This window comes from Sebastes umbrosus, chromosome 7 (genome assembly GCF_015220745.1).
Source record: "Sebastes umbrosus isolate fSebUmb1 chromosome 7, fSebUmb1.pri, whole genome shotgun sequence".
Taxonomy (NCBI): domain Eukaryota; kingdom Metazoa; phylum Chordata; class Actinopteri; order Perciformes; family Sebastidae; genus Sebastes; species Sebastes umbrosus.
In genome coordinates, this window is record NC_051275.1 from 8,286,102 (window position 1) to 8,305,770 (window position 19,669).

General features: G+C 39.4%; 1 protein-coding gene across 1 annotated transcript; it reads right to left on the minus strand.

Moving 5' to 3' along the window:
- Nucleotides 1-939: 939 nt before the first annotated feature.
- Nucleotides 940-16,832, minus strand: si:ch211-213d14.1 (uncharacterized protein C11orf53 homolog). Its single transcript, XM_037776454.1, has 5 exons — nt 16,657-16,832; nt 15,467-15,567; nt 6,874-6,913; nt 4,676-4,980; nt 940-3,446 (listed from the first exon to the last, which is right to left on the minus strand). The coding sequence occupies exons 1-5, from the start codon at nt 16,679-16,681 to the stop codon at nt 3,009-3,011; spliced, it is 909 nt and encodes a 302-aa protein (XP_037632382.1). The 5' UTR covers nt 16,682-16,832; the 3' UTR covers nt 940-3,008.
- Between the last annotated feature and the right edge of the window lie 2,837 nt (nt 16,833-19,669).

A 19,669-nucleotide genomic window follows, 5' to 3' on the forward strand; every position in this document is an offset into this window, starting at 1 on the left:
ACCACAAGTCATTTTATACAGTGAGGTTCAAAAGATGATCTCACTACAATGAAATGGCTGCTATGGGGACTACCATCAGCTCATTGGATCCACAAGAGTCTCAGCTTTACAGTGATTCATGAAATTCCAAGATTGTGTAGGGACCCCAGTGTGCAGAAATATTCAAATACACAATTTTAGAATAGGCGAATATAACACATTCATACTCCATTAAAAAAAAGGAACTGCATGTATATATATATACAGTATATACTGTATATATATATATAAATAATAAGAAATATAAATATAATATTATATATAATAAATATAATATAATATAATATATACGTATATATATATATTTATATTTATATTTATATTTATATTTATATTTATATTTCTTGTTATTATTTTTTTAGTTAGTTAATTTAACAGTTTTCTGTTCTAAGTTGTACAATATGTGAAAGAATGTGTGTAAAATTTGATAAGAAGAAGCATTAAAAAGTCTCACTGTTTGTTCTGTGTCTTTTGTTTTTTTTAACTTTAAAGATCTTTTATGGCAGCTTTAGTCTGACAACAAAAACATTACTAAACACCAACGACTGTTTGGTGATTTTGAATTTTATGTATTCTATAAAGGTGGATGCTGTTGCAACATTTTTTTCATACAAGACACAGTGATCCTGGAGCCGTCAGTGTCACCGTCACATTACTACCACTTAGATGAGCAGAAACTGGCCCATTTAGCCATGACTTTTACCTGTACCTTAACTTCTCTGCTCATATGCAAACTACTTTTCATAGATTCTCATGCACAGCAGCTGGTGTTACAGATAACTCCGGTCTGTGGGAGGCTCGTCCTGTGCAGTCGACATAGTGTGGCGATAAATACACTCATGATCAGCCTCACATCATTTTGAAATCCTATTTGTATGTTTATTTTCACCTAAACACAAATATGTGGACATACTGTATGTACTGTACATATTTCATTAAATCATAATTTATATTTGTTTCAAATTAGGATACGGAGTGAAGAAAGGGGATCCCTTACCAAAAAGAAGTTTATTCAAGCGAGCTATTAGTATACTTCTTTTAACCTTAAAATAAGAGAGTATACTTATAGTTTACATTTTATGAACTTATCAAAAATATACTTAACAAAGTATACTTAAGTATACTTGGCTCATACTGACAAGTATACAGAAAAGCCCAAGTATATGGAACCTCTGCTAAAACAAAAATGGGCTACAAGTATACTTGCAGTATAACAACTATTAAACTAGTAGATTACTGAGAGTATACTTTAAAGTACACTTTCATAAACTATAAAGTGGGATACAAGTACAAAAGTAGTAAACTATCAGTGTACTTATAGTATAGTTGCAGTATAAAATAAAACTTAGGTGTAAATTATTTCTGTACTCAAAGTTAACTATTCTTACACTTAAAGTATACTTAAAAGTATACTTTTATAAACTGAAAGTGGGACAATTTAGTCCCCAGAAGTATTAAAGTAGTAAACTTACAAGTATACCACTAGTACATTGATATTAGTATACCTAATGCATAAAGTATACTTGGGAAATATATACTTGAACTTTACTTATGTATACTTCATAAAATAAACTTGAAGTATACTACTTTTTCGTAAGGGGTTTCACACGCTTCAGCTGATTCACAAGGAATAGTATGTCAGTCACAGAATGGGGCAATCCTGTAATAGGCGAGACTTCAGAGACCAGGTCCAAAACACACTGGAGTATGAGGGGCCGTAAAAGACATAATTCATTCTTGCACTCACACACACATGCATTCTCCTTTCACATACATATGTTTTCACTCGCACAAGAATTAATGTATGTGTGAGAAGAATATATGTGTTTGTGAGAGTATAGTGGAAACGGATGGCAGGTCATTTGTCGCGCTGGGATTGGCTGAGAAGCTCGAGGAGGGAGGGTCATGAGCAGGCCAGCATGGAAGAAGGAAGAGAGACGCCAGTAGGCCGACTGCAGCCACAGTTGCAAAGTCCGCTTATTATAAGTGACTTTGGGCTTGTTTTCCTCAAAGGTCGCTTACAAATATTTGTAGTTGCGGGTTTTTATTTCTAAAATGTAGCTGCTTATTTGGGCTCCTGTCTCTCTCCTGATGCCTCCTGTGTTGCAGGATCTGTACACAACCCCGATCCTTCCGCCCCTTCCCTTTCCCCACCACACACACACACACAGACGACACGCTGCTTTATTTCCTCATTCATTCAGTCCGTATCGAAGCGCATTAATTAGCAGAGGTTCGCGTCAGAATTTAAAGATATTAGTTACTCGGTACTATCTAAAGTTACTGCTTTTATGCGCTGTCAGTCTTTTCTGAACAGCTGTTTTTGCCCTCACATTCAAATATCACACAGCATTAAGTCACCGTCATCTCAGAATAAAACCACTGCATTTTCTTCTGTTTGCGAAGTTAATTTTTTATAACAGTGACTGAAACAGCGGTCAGTTTGTTGGAGCAGTTCCACTAACTAGTTCATTGCACATAACGTGTATCTCAGTTTAAATATGCTAGTCAAAATCGGTATGAATCTCAGACACAGGATCGACGCTGCTTTCCAGTGTGTTTTCGACCTTGTCTCTGAAATCTCGCCTCCTCATAAAATACATTATGAAGGTTACGACCCTATTTCATCAACTTAACTACAGTGTGTTATTTTAGTCCATACTGGTCACTCTTATACAAATCAAACAAAAAAGACACACAGGTTTTTACAAATAAGTAGGACTTTCCCATCAGATCAGGCTGTAATATTAGGCCCCTTGGTTGTCATAGGCTACCACACTCCTACCAACATATCAAAACAAGACTCCTCTCTTTGTAAATGCATTGAAATTGTCCTATCAACAACACTTCACAACTGTTTGACTGAGTGCGTTTTCTCTGTACTGCCAAGTGCTTGTTGAGTTCATTGTTTAATTGTCTGTGAAACCTCCATCTTCTTCTAAATTGTGACCCTCAGGCCGGTCCTCCAGTCAGTAGGCCCTCCTGATCTCGTAGGGCGACCAGGAGCTCACTCCGTCCTCTTTGGCCCAGGACGAGTGAGCCTCGCCGTTGGGTGGGAGGCCGGCGTGGCCGTCGGCCGCCTCCTCTGTCACCATCTTGGACACCAGGTCGCTGATGGGAGTGCTCATGTAGGAGGGGCAGGGGAAAGAGGTGGAGGCGGTCGGGTAAGAGCTGCTGGTGGTTAAAGGGTGGTAGTGGGCTTCCTCCAAGGAGTGCAGGGTGTAGGCCTGGCTGCTGGACACGGGCCCCATGGAGGAGCCTCGGCTGGGGGAGCGGTACTGGGAGGGGCTCCCAGGGGGTTCTGGGCTGGGCATGGAGGGCGGGACACTGACGGAGGCTAGGCTGTCTGGACACAGAGCCTCCACCTGGGACACCGGCTCTGGAACTGACTGCTCCCATGAGTCTCTCTGAGGCAGGAAGACAAGAGAGGAGAGGACAAATCATTCATTCATTCGTTTCCTCTACTGACTAAAGGAAGCATCCGTCATCAGATACCGTTCATATCAGAACAGGAGTGCTTTTGTAATGACCTGATGTCATTTATATATTCCCTCAACTCTTGTACTCCATACACTGAGTTCCTGTTTCCCAGAATGCCTAGAGAAAGACAACAAAGGGCATTCATGCTTCAGCTGACTATGTTTCAGAATTTCAAAAGTTGGTTGACACAAATAAAAAAAACACATGTTCTCAATGACCCCTAGTGGTATCTATGTAGACTTTTTCTTCACAAGCTGGTGACATCACCCATTGTTTTGTGGACTATGGTTTTGAAGCCTCGAGTTTGGCATTTAGGCTGGCGCCATCTTGTTTTTTTTGCAACCAGATGTGACATGAGAAGGTGGAGCTAAGTACAACCGAACGTTGAATAAGACATTGTTAGGTAGGTTGTACAATCAGACTTCTTTTTGCAACCAGAGGAGTCGCCCCCCGCTGGCTATTTGAAAGAATGCAAGTTGAAGGCACTTCCACTTCCCTTCTCAGACCCCGGAGTTGTCCACTGGGAGGAACATTAATTTGGAGTCGTGTTTAAGTCGACCTGATGAATTTAAGTTCTATATTAACTCTCTTTTATCTCTATTTTTAGTCTCCACCAACTCTTGAGGTACATATCTGTCTCTTTAGCGGCTAACCGCTCCACTATGTTCACCAGCTACTCGCCTACTTTGTCTGGTTTGGTGCTGTGTAGGTAGTGTTCAATGGGTTTATAGAGCTTTTTCTCTAAAACCTGCTTCCTGACATTATGAGGCCAATGAGAGTTGCGAGCAAGAAAACCAAAACAATGAGCTGAAAGGAGTTAAAACGCTCCTTTGCTGAAGGCAAATGCAGAGTAATTCTCTGTGGGTTTACCACTATACAATCGGACTTCTTTTGCAATGAGAGGAGTCGCTCCCTGCTGGCTTTTCAGACCCGGAGTTTGCTTTCTTGTTAAAAACCTTTGGAGCCTTTCCCATCATGCACTAGGTTTAAAGGATAGATTCACAGTTTTTTTTAAGTCCATCTTAAAACTATAGTCAGGTGCCCAACTGAACCCTGAAACTATTCTTTCTCTCATTTTAGGAGGATTTATGAACGTCCCTCCCCTCTCCACTCTTCTGTCACAGATATCCATCCACACAGAGGAACCCCATCCTACCAGAAATAAATGTGAGGACTCTCCACCAAAGGGAGGCAGCAGGGATGAGAGGGCCGACGAGGGCAGGAAGGATCCTCCGGAGCTGGAGAAGGCAGCGGCGCTGCGGTAATCACCGAAGGTCTCAGGGTAGTAGCTGTCAATGAAGGAGGAGTAGCTGGTCATGGCGGAGGGGTCGCAGCCCAGAGGTTTACCACCCAGCGTAGGCGAATAGACGTCAGGGGAGAACTGCTTGGTGGACTGGCAGAAGTCTGAGTCTGAGATGAAGGGACGCCTCATGCCGTAGTAGCTAGGCAGCATGTGAGACCCTGCAGAGAACAACACCAAGCCATTAATGAAATGCTCTTTATCTTCATCCCAGCAGCAGTTAAAGGAGTTTACACACCTCAAATTCTTGAAATTTGCAGACAACTGAGTCAAAACACAAATTGGATCTATAGGTATTAATTATAGTGATGATGAGAGTACTGATTGAGCATGTGTTGACAGCTTTGTCTTGCAGCCAGTAAAGTGAGTGAGCGGTGAAGATCTTTGACGCTAAAGAGTATAGAAACCTCTTGTAGTCATCACAGTCTGTCTGGGCCAAATTGATCACTATAAGTGGATGATTATTATAACCAAATTTATTTTCCTCTTCCTTATTTCTCATGCAGATTACCATCTGATTGACATTTGTATATTTATTACATGGATATAAAGTAATGAAATGGACAGCTTCGCTATTTACTGGATTTTATTGACTGTTTCAAAATACAGTAGGGGAGAACGGGGGCAATTGTAACATCTCAAATATCTCCAATCAGAAATGAAACAGAACTATGAAACTCATTATGCACATGGTCTGTGATGATCCCTCTCTGCCTGCTGATATCTCATTCTTATTGAGTTTATCTGCCAAGACTCATTTTTGAGGTATAAAATTATTTTCTTTTTTCTCGACAGTGTTTTGCCTCTCAATCTGGGGACCAGGGTTCAACTCCCACCAAGAGCTGATGTCTCATTCTTTCAAGATCTTCAATGTCTATGAATCAGAAGTTGTCTTAATTTTACATAGTGCCATAATGTTATACCCCTACAAACGCTTTTTAAATTACTGTAAAAACAAAAACTACTGTACTGTGTATAATTATTATGCTAGGATAAGGTACTGTATTGTACAGTATAGTACTGTAAAAAAATACTGTTTACTGTATTTCAAACTATACACTATAGCCTAAAACAGTATTATGCTGTTTACAAATACAGTAACGTCAGTATTGCGAATAGGCTGCTAAGCTTGGCGGTGTTTTCTGTGCATGTCTATATTTTTAACAGGCCTGAAAAGACAATGCAGGCTATCATTGCCTAATATTAGGGCTGTCAATTATTTAAAATATTTTATTGCGATTAATCGCATGATTGTCCATAGTTAATCACGATTAACCGCAACATTCTTATCTGTTCAAAATGTACCTTAAAGGGAGATTTGTCAAGTATTTAATACTCTTATCATCATGGGAGTGGACAAATGTGCTGCTTTATGCAAATGTATGTATATATTTATTACTGGAAATCAATTAACAACACAAAACAATGACAAATATTGTCTAGAAACCCTCACAGGTACTGCGTTTAGCATAAAATAATATGCTCTAATCATAACATGGCAAACCGAGCCCAACAGGCAACAACAGCTGTCAGTGTGTCAGTGTGCTGACTTGACTATGACTTGCCCCAAACTGCATGTGATTATCATAAAGTGGGCATGTCAGTAAAGGGGAGACTCGTGGGTACCCATAGAACCCATTTTCCTTCACATGTCTTGAGGTCAGAGATCAAGGGACCCATTTGAAAATAGCCATGCCAGTTTTTTCCTCGCCAAAATTTAGCGCAAGTTTGGAGCGTTATTTAGTTTCCTTCGCAACGAGCTATCTCACTATCACTATCTCTACTCTCTCTTTAAAACTGAGCCTGCTAGAAACTAAAAATCTGAAGTAGCGTTGATGCGTTATTATTGCCTTAACTTTGACAAACCTACCTGATATTAAAGTAAAACATAAAATATAGCAATTTTTTCCCCTTATGTTGTCATGTATGAAAAGACACAAAATGAACACTGTAAGCAGACTACTCTATTATTATAAGCAAATGATTTAAATAGCCTTTGTACAGGAGGGATTCTGTCCACATAAGATCACTGTATTTGATTTGCATAGTCTCACCTGGCATCTGGACAAATGAAGGCGGAGTGGTCGATCCTCCCTGTGACAGAGAAACAAGACTTGAAATAAGGCATGCAAACTGGATGACACGTTCATTACACATGAAGGGGAAGGTTTTGTGGAGTGACAGGGATATCAGAGATTCTGTATTGACTGCAATACAGAAGAAAGCACAATAGAGAGCACACATTTCATACAAAATTAATTAATACGTTCTTTTGATGAAGTGAAGAGCTTGTGTTATTCTTACTATACTACACTTCCTGTACATACAGCATGTATATTTGGCTACAGAATGTTAATACAACACAAATAACTACACCAGGGCTGGCTTAAGGCACAGGCCATATATGCGGTCGCCAAGGCGCCACCTTCTGGGGGGAGCTGGTCGTCCTCAAAAAATAATTAAATTAAAAAAAAACAATGCCGGTGGCCACCCTTCATCATTTTCTGCATTGAGGCAACAAATGAACAAATAAAAAAAGAAAGAAAGAAAGAAAGAAAGAAAGAAAGAAAGAAAGAAAGAAAGAAATACACTTTTCACCCCTTTAACTCTCTTTCTCACACCTTTCCATCTGCCCGGCCGAACTTATCAGACTAAACACTTTTAAGCCAACAATATCAGGGACCAATTGTTTATTTATAATATAGTAATTTATGAAATTAAAAAAACTGAATTTTTGTCTTAAAACCATTGTGATGTCTGATGTGTGTTGTGGTTTACGGGGCTATAGTGTTAGGGGGGAGGGTTATAGGCAAGAAAACATATGAAAAAGAAACATATAGTCTGGTGATGACATGACAGAGCTGTATTATGAAAACATACAGTGACATGCAATATAGTGATCTGAAGGGAAGTCGATAACAATGTGTTGACAGTAAAAACTTCCTTGATGTACTCTGGCACTGAGCAATGTAAAGCCTCCAATGTAACTTTTTCTTCGTGATGCTCAGCACAACTTTCAACAACATATTTTTCATGCTTTTTCCTACAAATTGTCAGCAACACGTGACACACGTCTCAATTTCCACTCCAGTCTTTTCAAAATAAAACTATTTAATTAGGCTTAGAAATAGATCGACTTGGTAAGGCTTGGGCAACAAACTACTTAGTTAGGTTGAGCGAAAACTCGTGGTTAAGGTTAAAAAAACTCCGGAAGTGCTGTAACTTAAGTACGGAAGTTAAATGGCAAATAAATCATCTTTGGCTTCTGGTTTAACACGGGACACAAACGCCGGTCTTCTGGGCCAAAGTCCTGTTTTTTTTCCCCCACCCATCCACCCTGACCTCCTCCCTGCTTGGCGTTCGCCGCTCTCTATACTTCCCGGTTCACAATTATGTGGATTACATACAAATTGATTTTGTGCCGACTATCACGAAAAGAATGTGTCATCCGTGTCTATGTACACAAATCAATACATTCAATTATGTAACTATTTCACAAACAGCTGTGTGACTGGGCTGGTTATAAGATACAGTGCTTAATAAAAGTATTTTAAAAAATGAAGTTTAATTTAAAGTTACAACATGCAAATGGCACCTATGACTCACTAACTGCAGGAAAAACAAAGAAATCCAGAAAATGGCGAGAATTTGGTTAAAATAAATAATTATCTATTAGTTTCTTATTTCCTTTTCCACTCTGCATGATTATATCTAGTATTGCATGTCAGTTTGTTCCAGCTCTTGGTTGAAGATATATATATATACATATATATATATACAGTATATACTCCACAGTTTTATGGCTGCACCACTCCATCAAATGGAAATATTTTAGATGTCTTGTTCATCATTTTATACATATTTTCCCTAAATTCAATCTGACACTTATTTATTTATCTTATCTGCACTTTATCAAGTGGAGGATGAAATGAAGACAGGTTCAAACACGAGGAAATATTCATACAATCACAAGAGATGTGCAGGCAGAGCCAAAAAAGCCAAAGGGCTTATTGTGCCGTTCCCCCAGAAGAGTATCAAATGTCATCATCACAACAACATCATGTTTCAGGAGCAATCTGTGCAAACCAGAATCTGCAGTACTAAGAGTTGACAATTAGGAATGTGTTTAAAAGACTGTGTGTAGTATTTAGTGGCATCTCTCCGCTCACTCCTCCCTTTCAAAGACTGCGGTAACGCGAGCCGCCGAGTGCAAAACCGTGGTAACGTCGTTCGCCTCGCTCAGGGGCCATCCATACCATAATAACAACGAAATTCAGACGCCGGCTGGCGGTACCACGTTTTTTTCACTCCTCGGCTCACATTCCCACAGTTTCACAAGCGTGTCGGAGAACTGTGGCCAAACCAAAAGGCCAGTGTTTGGTTTGTCCGTTCTTGGCTACTGTAGAAACATGGCGTAGCAACAATGCGGACTGCGTGAAGAGGACCTGCTCCCTGTGTAGATATGAAGGGCTCATTCTAAGTTAACAAAAACCCGATTCTTAGTTTCAGGTGATTATACACCTTTAACACTTTTTTTTTTTTTTCACAAAATTACTGGGAATTGAATTACAAATTCTAGGACCCCCAATAGAAAATTAAAATTTGGTTTGAAGTTTTTGAAAGTGCAGGCTGAAGCTGATGACGGTTCCTGCTTTCATATTTGACATCTTTGGAAACTCCATTAGATCAACGTTTGGCTGCACGGCATGAATTTATACATGCTGCATTGAAAAGTTATGGTCTGTTTGTCCGTGCTGCATTCTGTTATTATTAGCAGCGTCATCTACTCATATTTGATGGGTAATGTGATATGTAATCATTGATAAAAGGCTTTCCCGAACACTGTTTTTTTGGTTTCGATGCTTCGGTGAGTTATATTCGAAGGTATTCGAAGCTTCACTTCATGGAGCAGAGCAGCAGGCTGACTTGTTGTTTTGTCTGTCTGTTTCCATCTCCCCCGTTTCAGTGCCGCTGCCGCACGACTGTGCACACACGCACCTCTACATACAACCAGAGATATCCATCTCAGAATAACTAATAATAATTAATGGTGAGTATGAATAATAATGTGGGATTTTTCCTTATTTCATTGGCTACTTTGGGATCTTTACATTATTATGACATACTTATATATATATATATATATATATATGAAAGAAGCATACAAATACTGATTTGGAGGTCGATTACCATGGCAACGGTCGAAGCATCAAAACATTCGTGTCAGCCCTAGATTGATATATCATTTTGTGCATCTGTCTGTTTCTGTTCTAAAGGCAGATACAGATGGGTGCAGAGTGCAGAGCCGTGCAGTGCACAGACACACATACACACAGACACACAGACAGGGTTTGACAGGCTCTCTTGTTTGCATATTGCTAACATGAAAGAGTTGATATTAAGCCTGTGTTGGCTGGGAGGCAAGCAAATTTTGTGGACTGAATTTGAATGTGATTTGCCAGTGCCAAGACTTCCTCATGTGGCCCAGGTACGGCTCAGTGCATCTCTGAAGGCTGCGTATGGAAATCAGCTCTCCCAAGCTCAGAGAGTCAGGCAGTGTGTGTGTGTGTGTGTGGAGGAGGAGGAGGAGGTGGGGGGGGGGTTGGAGGGTTATGATGATGATGGACTTATTAACATAATTTTACAGAGAAGCTCTTCCTTCCTATGCAAAACACTCTTTAAATTCTTATATTTCCTGTTACATGCTGATATTAAAAAAAAAAATAAAAAATAGTCACACCTATTAAAAAAAGTGAACACATTTTTTTTGTGAGAATATTCCCATATTACGTATTAAGTTAAATTTTTCTTTCTTGGTCCACTGCAGTTCCTTTATTTGCTTCATATTTATAATATTCTATTTTGAACTTTCAGGACTTTATGTTAAAATGACCCCTATTTTTTGTTTTGTATTCTATTATTTCTTATTTTATCTGATCACATTTTGCTGTTGAAGCACCATGATGTTTTCTACAGGGATCATTACAGTTCAGTATTATCTTGAGTTGTTCTTGAGTTCTTATTGATTATGGATAAAACGTTTCACCCAGAAACACATCACACAAAGTCTCTCCAGCCTTAGAATAAAATGTCACCGACTTGAGTTTTCTGCATCACACGCCTTCATTTGTCACAGTCTGATTATTTATGTAATAGCAGCATGTTTGGGCACACCGCCTCTATAGAAATGTGCTCAGAAAAGAGAAGCGGATGAAGTGGAATGATGTAAGATCTTTATACTTTCACTGTGGCCTCTCCGTGTTCCAACACGAGGAGACTGGCTCTGTGGTCAGAGTTTGCTCTTCACCCTCAATGGCCTTTTATTCCCAGAGATAAAGGGAGGCATTAGCTAACAGAAGGACGTGGCTGGCTTTAGTTACTGTGTGTCTCTGTCTGTGCATCATCAGGTCTTCATGTGTCATTTATAAACATACAAGTAAACCTCACATTGAAAAGGTGCTGAATTTCAGGCTATGGATACCTGCATATAAAGTATGACCTACATATACTAACTTGACTTTATATAGGAAAATTGAAATTACTTTATAAGAAAAACTACTATATGAACACAACATCAGGTTATTACATACAAATTACTTGTAGGCTACTGTTATACATACGATAGAAAACATGACCATTACATTGCCTTATCTATCTATCTATCTATCTATCTATCTATCTATCTATATTGGTTATACACACATTAGGGCTGTCAATCGATTAACATATGTTATCGGGATTAATCGCAAATTAATCACAAATTTGTTTCTGTTCAAAATGTACCTTAATGGGAGATTTGTCAAGTATTTAATATTCTTATCAACATAGGAGTGGGCAAATATGCTGCTTAATGCAAATGTATGTATATATTTATCACTGGAAATCAATTAACAACAAAAAACATTGACACATATTATCCAGAAAACCCTCACAGGTACTGCATTTAGCATAAAAAATATGCTAAAATCATAACATGATTATGACTCTAGCTTTAAAACTGAGCCGGCTACAACCTCCGGAAGATTGACTCCGTTAATGCGTTAAAGAAATTAGTAACGCGTTAACTTCAACAGCCCTAGAATATATATATATATATATATAGTTTGCTAACATTAGCTAACCATGAGCTACTGGTCATATCACACCAAATATTACTGTAGCAGCAAAACCACTGAGTGTATGAAACTCATAGAAGTGGAGGCTGACGTTATCTTCACTGACTAGCGACTCACGTAACTAGTGACTCACTAGACTGACGATACTAACGACTCACGTGTCTAGCAACTCACGGGACGGACGATACCGACGAGTCACGTGACTAAAGACTGAGGTGACTAAATAAGTCAACTTTTAGTTTCACACGGGACACGAACAGCGGTCTCCTGGTTGAAGGTCTTGTGTTTGTTTGACCCATCCACCACCCCCTCATGTCCACCCTGAACGCACCCTCACGCTATTGATACTACGTCACTTGCTCCGACCTTTGAATAACGCCGCGGGTGGGTTTACTTTGGAGTTAGTTAAATGCCCGGTTGGTCACATACTGTTGCTAAAGGGTACCTCCATGTGACGGTTTCCAATGCCGAGGGGCAAATGGTGGTATTTGACGAGTTGGGAGTGACAAAGGGTTGGAAAAACAGGCTTAAATAAAATGTGCCTACTGCAAAAAATGAACACCCGACTGAGAGTGACTTTTAGCACAACCGAACGCTGAACTGTAGCGACACCACGGCAGTGATGCTGTGGTAGCGATGCCGTAGCAACAGATCACTCAAAGCATCCATGTTCTTAATTATGCATAACTTAGCGTTAATATGATTTAAACGGGTACATAAAAATAATAAAAAATGAATAAATAAATAAATTACACTTTTAACAGCATAAATGCAAAGTTAAGTGTTATTTTTAATTTTGTATCTATAAGAGAAGACTGATCAGCTGTAAAATTGAACCAAGCTTTCAACATTAGTGTTTTTGAAGAGTAGCAAGAGCAGAAGCTAGCTGTTGTTATTGTCTCATCTGTGCACTCACTGACCCCGGACAGAGACACTTGTCTCCTCTTCAACATATGTTGTTAGTCAGGTTTGGACAATGTGTTCTGCTTTTATTAATTTCTGGCTTTGTTAAATGATGTCACTACTCATAACTTTGCAAACAATTCAGAAATGTACTGCAGCCCCACGATTCTACAACAACGCAAGTTGTAGTTTTGCTAAAATAAATATGTTTTACTTGCAGAGCTGTTCTGGAGGCAGATTTAAAGAATAAGGCTGGCATTATTCAATTTTATTTTATTATTGTCAACAAGTCAAAGACCAAAAACAACAGTGCGTTAAGCTGTCTATCAATACTTTCTGACTTCTCTACCTGTTTGTAGCTGTAAATCTATACAAAAAGCATCACAGAAACATAGTAAAAAGGCTCAATCATTTCCTAAAACAGCTGAACAGACACTGAAGTTTTTAGGAAATGATACTCAACTAGGAGAAAATAGTGCATTTGTTAGGGACTATGTTCAGCTGTGGATTTGGGGTGCTAGTGAGTAATCACTGTATAATAAGCAACAGTGTGTATGTGTTCATGATAATGAAGGAACATGTCACCCAATGCAACGCTGCGGCTCTTTGGAAAAAAAAAAATTCTCATTTAACTACTTACTACAAGTGATGGGGTCCTACATGAACAACGTTTTCTGTGAAAGTTGAAACTATTGATTGTACAGGAGCAGATTCTCTACTTTTAGCTTTTGGACAACAATGGAGCTCTACGGCACAGAGGAATAGAGAGCTCCAGGGATGACGTATTGTGTAGGCCAACCAGGAAGTTAGTTATCTCTGTGTCAAACAAACATATATGATATACGTTTTGTTCAGAAAGATAATCTTCACAAATGAACACCACTTTTATGATTTTTGAGTTGTAAATGCAATCGACAGAAGTTAATTGCTAATGTTAGGCTATAAACGAACTACACCACGGTCGCATGAGCGCGTCTGCATGCAACGAGGCTGTTAAGGAGGACGAGTCGGCGTGATGATGTTTAGTAATCTCATTTAGCCACTTGTTAGCAACCGCCTTTTTAAAGACACATGAAGTCTTCAGAATTCACAAGTGGGGTATTTATTGATGTATTTTATGTCGAAAACAAAATATTAAAATCTCTTCAGCTTGTGTTAACCACAGACCTTATTTCAGGCATCTAACTAAAAACCCATTCAAAAAACCCGTTGACTTCCAGACGAGGGAACTAAAATGCTAACTCATTTCCGGGTTTTAGAACTCATTTCTGTAGCGCTCTATAAGACATATCAGGCTTTGGATACACATACAACACTTTGTCAGATCAATTCATCATGGGTTTTGGTCTTTTCATGGGTTTTGATGACGATTAAAAAAAATATAGAATATTGCCAGTATTATCCTTTAATGTTACAGAATGTTTAGAACAAATGCTAAAAAGGCTAAACCGGGTCTGAGCTCAAAATACTCTAATGTTAACTCCAAAATCATAATAAGGCTTGCTGCGTTGCTGTAGCTCAAAGCTGCGAGTTAGCCACCTGCACTGTGTTTGTCTGGTTTTGCCAACTGACGCTAAACATCACGTGTATCTCTCAGAGCAAAATTTGTGTTTAAATAAAACTTCACCAGCACAGCCAAGATTTACTGCTGTCCTACTGTACATGTCCTCCCATTCAGAGCTCCATGCAGGCCTAGCAGTTGTGCGCCATTTGCTGTATATGCAGTTACTGTAAGTTACAAAACTAAAACTAAAAGTCCGAGCTGGGAATTTTATGCAAAGTGTTTCACTGGAGAAGGGTGATTTCTGGAAGCTTTTGTTGCATTTGATGGTATCTATACTCCTCCGTCACTCCCCCGTCGTTACGCAAGTCGTTAGCAGCCAGCATATCTATGGAGTGGACATGCCGACGCTAAACAGAAGACAAACAGTGATCCTGTAAAGCCTTTTGACAGGGCGGTTTGTGGAAAAATGAAAAGCCAGTCTTGCTTGTGCATGCAGACGATGATTTCTCTGACTGTGTGTGAGAGTGCGTGTTGCCGTGTGTTTCTGAGACAACAATAGGAGGCTTGTCTGCGGCCTGTACACGGCGGAGGACAATGTCGGCTGGCAGGTGTGCGTGGATCAAACTTTGCATAGGCAGCCTCCTTCACTGCCCTTTTTCTGCCTCTCTATGCTACCTGTCCACCTCAACCTTCCCACACCCGCCTCCACCTCGGGCAAGTTTTTTGGGGGGGGATGGGGGGAGGAGATCATGGCCATCACCATTGCAAGCATTGTGTCAGAGTTCTTTTGTGAGGCCGGGATGGGACTCTGCGCTTTGTGTCTCTCTCTACACACATCATGCTCAGCTATTTACAGATTGGCTTTGCGAGCGCTCGAGGGGAGCAGAGACAGAGGAGGGAGGGAGGTACAGGTGGTCAATGGATCAACCATGCATCGTTAGTCCACAAAACAAAATGTAAACAAGGAGAGGAGATTTTTTTTTTGTTGAAAAGGCGACCTCTTAATTGTGCCACCAACAGAATGTCAACTGTGGCTGCACTGTTTGGTTTGGGAGAATAAATGAAGTGGGGAGAGACAGGACTGGGACAAAAGCAGAGCGGTTTAGTAGAGGAGGTTGTGCTTACGCTGTATCTGGGCCCGTTTGTCTGTCGGGATCGCTTCTCCGCCAGCAGGTCTTTGACTGTGTGCTTCACCCGAACGCCTTGGTACACTCTCTTGGAATATTCTAGACGGAGCAAGAAAAAAACAGCGTGAGAATCCACATTTGATACAAATCCAAAAGACAGTTTGACTTGTAACACGACTTCATACAAATTTTCATCCATCCCCACAAATGTGTGATCATTTGAATGTTTCACAGTTTTATTCATGTAGGTGAATGACTCGTTGGGACTGGTGTGTAAATGTCATGGAAATTGCCTTCGGTTTGGTCAATGCAAATGGACGGCCAAAAGGAGGCAATTTACTAGAAACACTTGCTGGAACCTTACAGTGAAGGGAGACTGGAAGGGGTTAAACAAAGTAAAACATTACAATTAAATAAAGATTATAGAAATTCTGCATGCATGCATCGTACTATACAAACAGCTGTTACATTGGTCTTTACAAATCTCTAACGTGTGCTGGTGTGATTTGGGGACATTCCTGGGAAGCAGAAGCATAAACTCAATGAAATGCAAACTTTATTATGCAAACGGAAATTGCATGCAAAAAACTTTATGTAAAAGATGCCAGCTTTTTGAATGGATATTTTAGATAAGACCCAACTTTGCTCCACCGATGCCATTCTTGAAAATGAGCACTTTGCGCAAACTAACCATCATCCTATCTGACGTTATTCCACAGTTAAATATACTGAATATGAATCTTATCAATTAGCATATGAAAACCTGCAAGTGCTTGATGTTAAGAACATCTTTCGAATATCATACACAGATTTGTGTGAATTGTATGGAGAACATATTTACTGGATACAGGATATTTACTGACATCTTACTTTGTTGTTGTTCATACGTTCCTGATATCATTGCTATTAAAATTGACTTATTTCTTAAGGGAAATCAATACAGGGAAAGGAAACTAAGCACACGTCATCAAATAAGACACAGAATACAAATGACATTGTCACATACACGAAAAAAAAAAATCCTAGTAAATTTCTTCCCGTGCACTCTCCAAAATAAAAGCACTATCTTATGAAAATAAATGATTATGTTCAACAGTAAAAGATCTATTTTTGCTGCAAATATTACATGCAGAACATTAATAACAATAGTAATGACAGCAGGAGCAGCCGTATATGAATGAGTCTTACCTGTGTCCATGATGCTGTTGTACATGAGCAGTCTGACACACACACACACATACAAACATGCACGCACACACACACAGAGGCCTCTCTGTTCTCCCTCTGCAGTATTTGCCTACAGTAGCTGGATCCCGGTGTGCAGCACCATACTGAGTGGTGCGTGCCACGATGGGGAGCTTTAACTATGTTGTCAGGAGGGCAGGGACACATGGAACATGCCACCTCACACTGCAGTCATGAGGAGGCAGCTTTTCAAAATGACCTTTATCTATTTGTTTAAATGCAAATGTTTGGTAGGGACGTTTTTTTAGACTATTTGCATCTGCAGTCAAGATTAGGGGTTGGAAGCATCAGGGGCATGGAAGAGACAACGACTGGGAAGCAGCATGTCACTCCTTTCCTGAGCCCCCACTCATCATCCAAATTCAAAAAGGATATATTGTTTCCACATTGTGATTTGTAGCTGTCAGGAGTGCTCTCGCTGCTGCCGTTTGTGGGATGGGCGTTCTGTTTTTGTTTCAGTTTGAGAGTTGGCATCTCTGGAATAAACCTTTACTGAGCAATAAAGAAGCTCAGAATGTACCAAAGCAACTTCTTGTGTTGGCACAGGTCCAGTGTTGGTATCTCAGATCAAACAGTTGATAACAGAACTTTGATACCTCCTGCCAAAAATGAGCCATTTAAAAAAGATAAAAAAAGAGAGACATTTTTGCATGAAAGGGCATTATTTTGCAATTTTCTACCCAAATTGATGTGCTGACATTTGTATAAAAGCCTCTGAGCGAACTTAAACCAAATGAGTCATCTCAATCTTGTGATTAAAGGATAGCTGGAGGCATGCTGTGCTGAACAATTAGTGTCTGGCTTTATAACGAAGCTCTGTTTAATTGTTTCCTGTCTGAACCTCAGGGTGTTTTGCCTTCCGATTGTGACTCCGTTAGTTCATTAAAATGTAAATAGTGTCCATGGAAATTTTACATGAGTTTCCCATAGTGCTGCGTTTTGACACACGTGATTTTATAATGCCAGCAGTGAGATAAACTAAACATAAAAGTGGCACAACTTATGCTTACTTGGATTTGTATTCAGGTTGGTGTGACACTTTCAAACAGAAATCCAAACACTAATGTTACCATGATGATGCACGCTTAACGTAGGCCCAGTCAGAAGCCTGCAAAATCCATATGCCGACTGTGTGATCTGAATCATAATGACGGTCACCTGATTAACCACCTAGTGCAGAATACATACTGTCACTCTGCTGTTAGCTGCAGTATGACACACTTATACACAGTATGTTGGCATGTGGTGAAATGTGCAACAACACACGGACAGCAAGTGAGGAGATGCAACACAGTCTCATGGTAGTTTCTGAAATAGGCACAAAATGTAATCTATTTCATTCGTGTGCATAGACTCAAATTTCCCTTTTTTTTGTGACGCTCAGCATGACTTTCAACAACGTATATTTTGTGCTTTTTCCTACGAATGTCCAGGAACACGTGACGCACGTGTCAATTTCAGCTCCAGTCTTTTTAAAATAAAACTACTTAGGTTTAGAAATAGAAAGACTTGGTTAGACTTAGGCAACAAACTGCTTAATTAGGTTTAGGAAAAGATCAACTTGGTTAGACTTAGGCAACAAACGACTTAGTTAGGTTTAGGAAAAGATCGACTTGGTGAGGCTTAGGCAATAAAACTACTTAGTTAGGCTTAGGAAAAGAGTGACTTGGTTAGACTTAGGCAACAAACTACTGAGTTAGGGTTAGAAAAACATCAGCTTGGTTAGGCTTCAGCAACAAACTACTTAGTTAGGCTTAGGAAAATATTGATTTTGTTAGGCTTAGGCAACAAAACTACTTAGTTAGGTTTTGGAAAAGATCGCGGTTTTGGTTAAAATAATGGCGGAAGTGCTGTAACTTAAGGACGGAAGTTACGCAACAAATAAATCAACTTTAACTAGTGGTTTCACACGGGACATGAATACCGGTCTCCTGGGTGAAAGTCCTGTTTCCTGCGTTTTCTGACACACACATCTACCCCGACCTACCGGTTCACAATTACGTGGATTACATATGAATAGATTCCGTGCTGACCTTCACAAAAAAAATGTGTCGTGCCTATATGTACACAAATCAATACATTCAATTTTGTGACTATTTCACAAACTGCTGTGCGACTGGACTGGAAGATGAGCATTACAGAGCACCTGTGCTGAAATAATTTAATGTTTGACAACAAATGCGTTGCTATTATGCCAGTTTTGTGTTAGCCGACACGTTTGCTGGTAAATAATAATGAGCCATCATTTATATAGCCATCTTATATAAGTGTTTTGTATGTGATTTAAGAGGTGAAGCACTTAAAAAGTCTTTTGTTCTGTTGATAAACGAGTGAGAATTTAATATACTGTTAAAAAAAGATGTTGGGCATATGAAGCAGGTTTCAGAACTTCAGCAACTGTGAGAGACACAAAGCTGTTTAAATGTTTACATCTACGACCATGAATATAGTGCCTCCATATGGTCAGTTGAGGTTTTACTGTACAGGAAGGACATATAGTGAGAAGGTTTTTTTTTTGTCTTGAACCTACCTGCCTTGGAATAAACCAGGACAATAAAACAATATAGTTTAAAGGAGCATTTTCCAATTTTCACCCTCATTTCCATGGAGTGGTGTGTTACAATATTTCCCATCTCTGTGTGCTGTTGCTGTTGCCTAATGTAACTCAGTGTGTTGAAGAAATTACAGGTAGTTTTATGGAATTCAGTTTAGTTTCGCTCTGCCTCCGGAGAGCCTAAATGTCAGCTCAGTGTGCTGCAGTGTTAACCAGCATTTCATCACACTAAGTACGTGTTAGCACTAGTAAGCCTTCACTTAACTTCACTTTTATCATTAAAAGTGATGAATGGAAATAACCTAAATGTATAACTTATTCTTTTTATTTAATTTTTGTATTTTATATAATTTATTTTAATTATTTATTTTATTTCATATATTTCATTTGATATAATTGTTA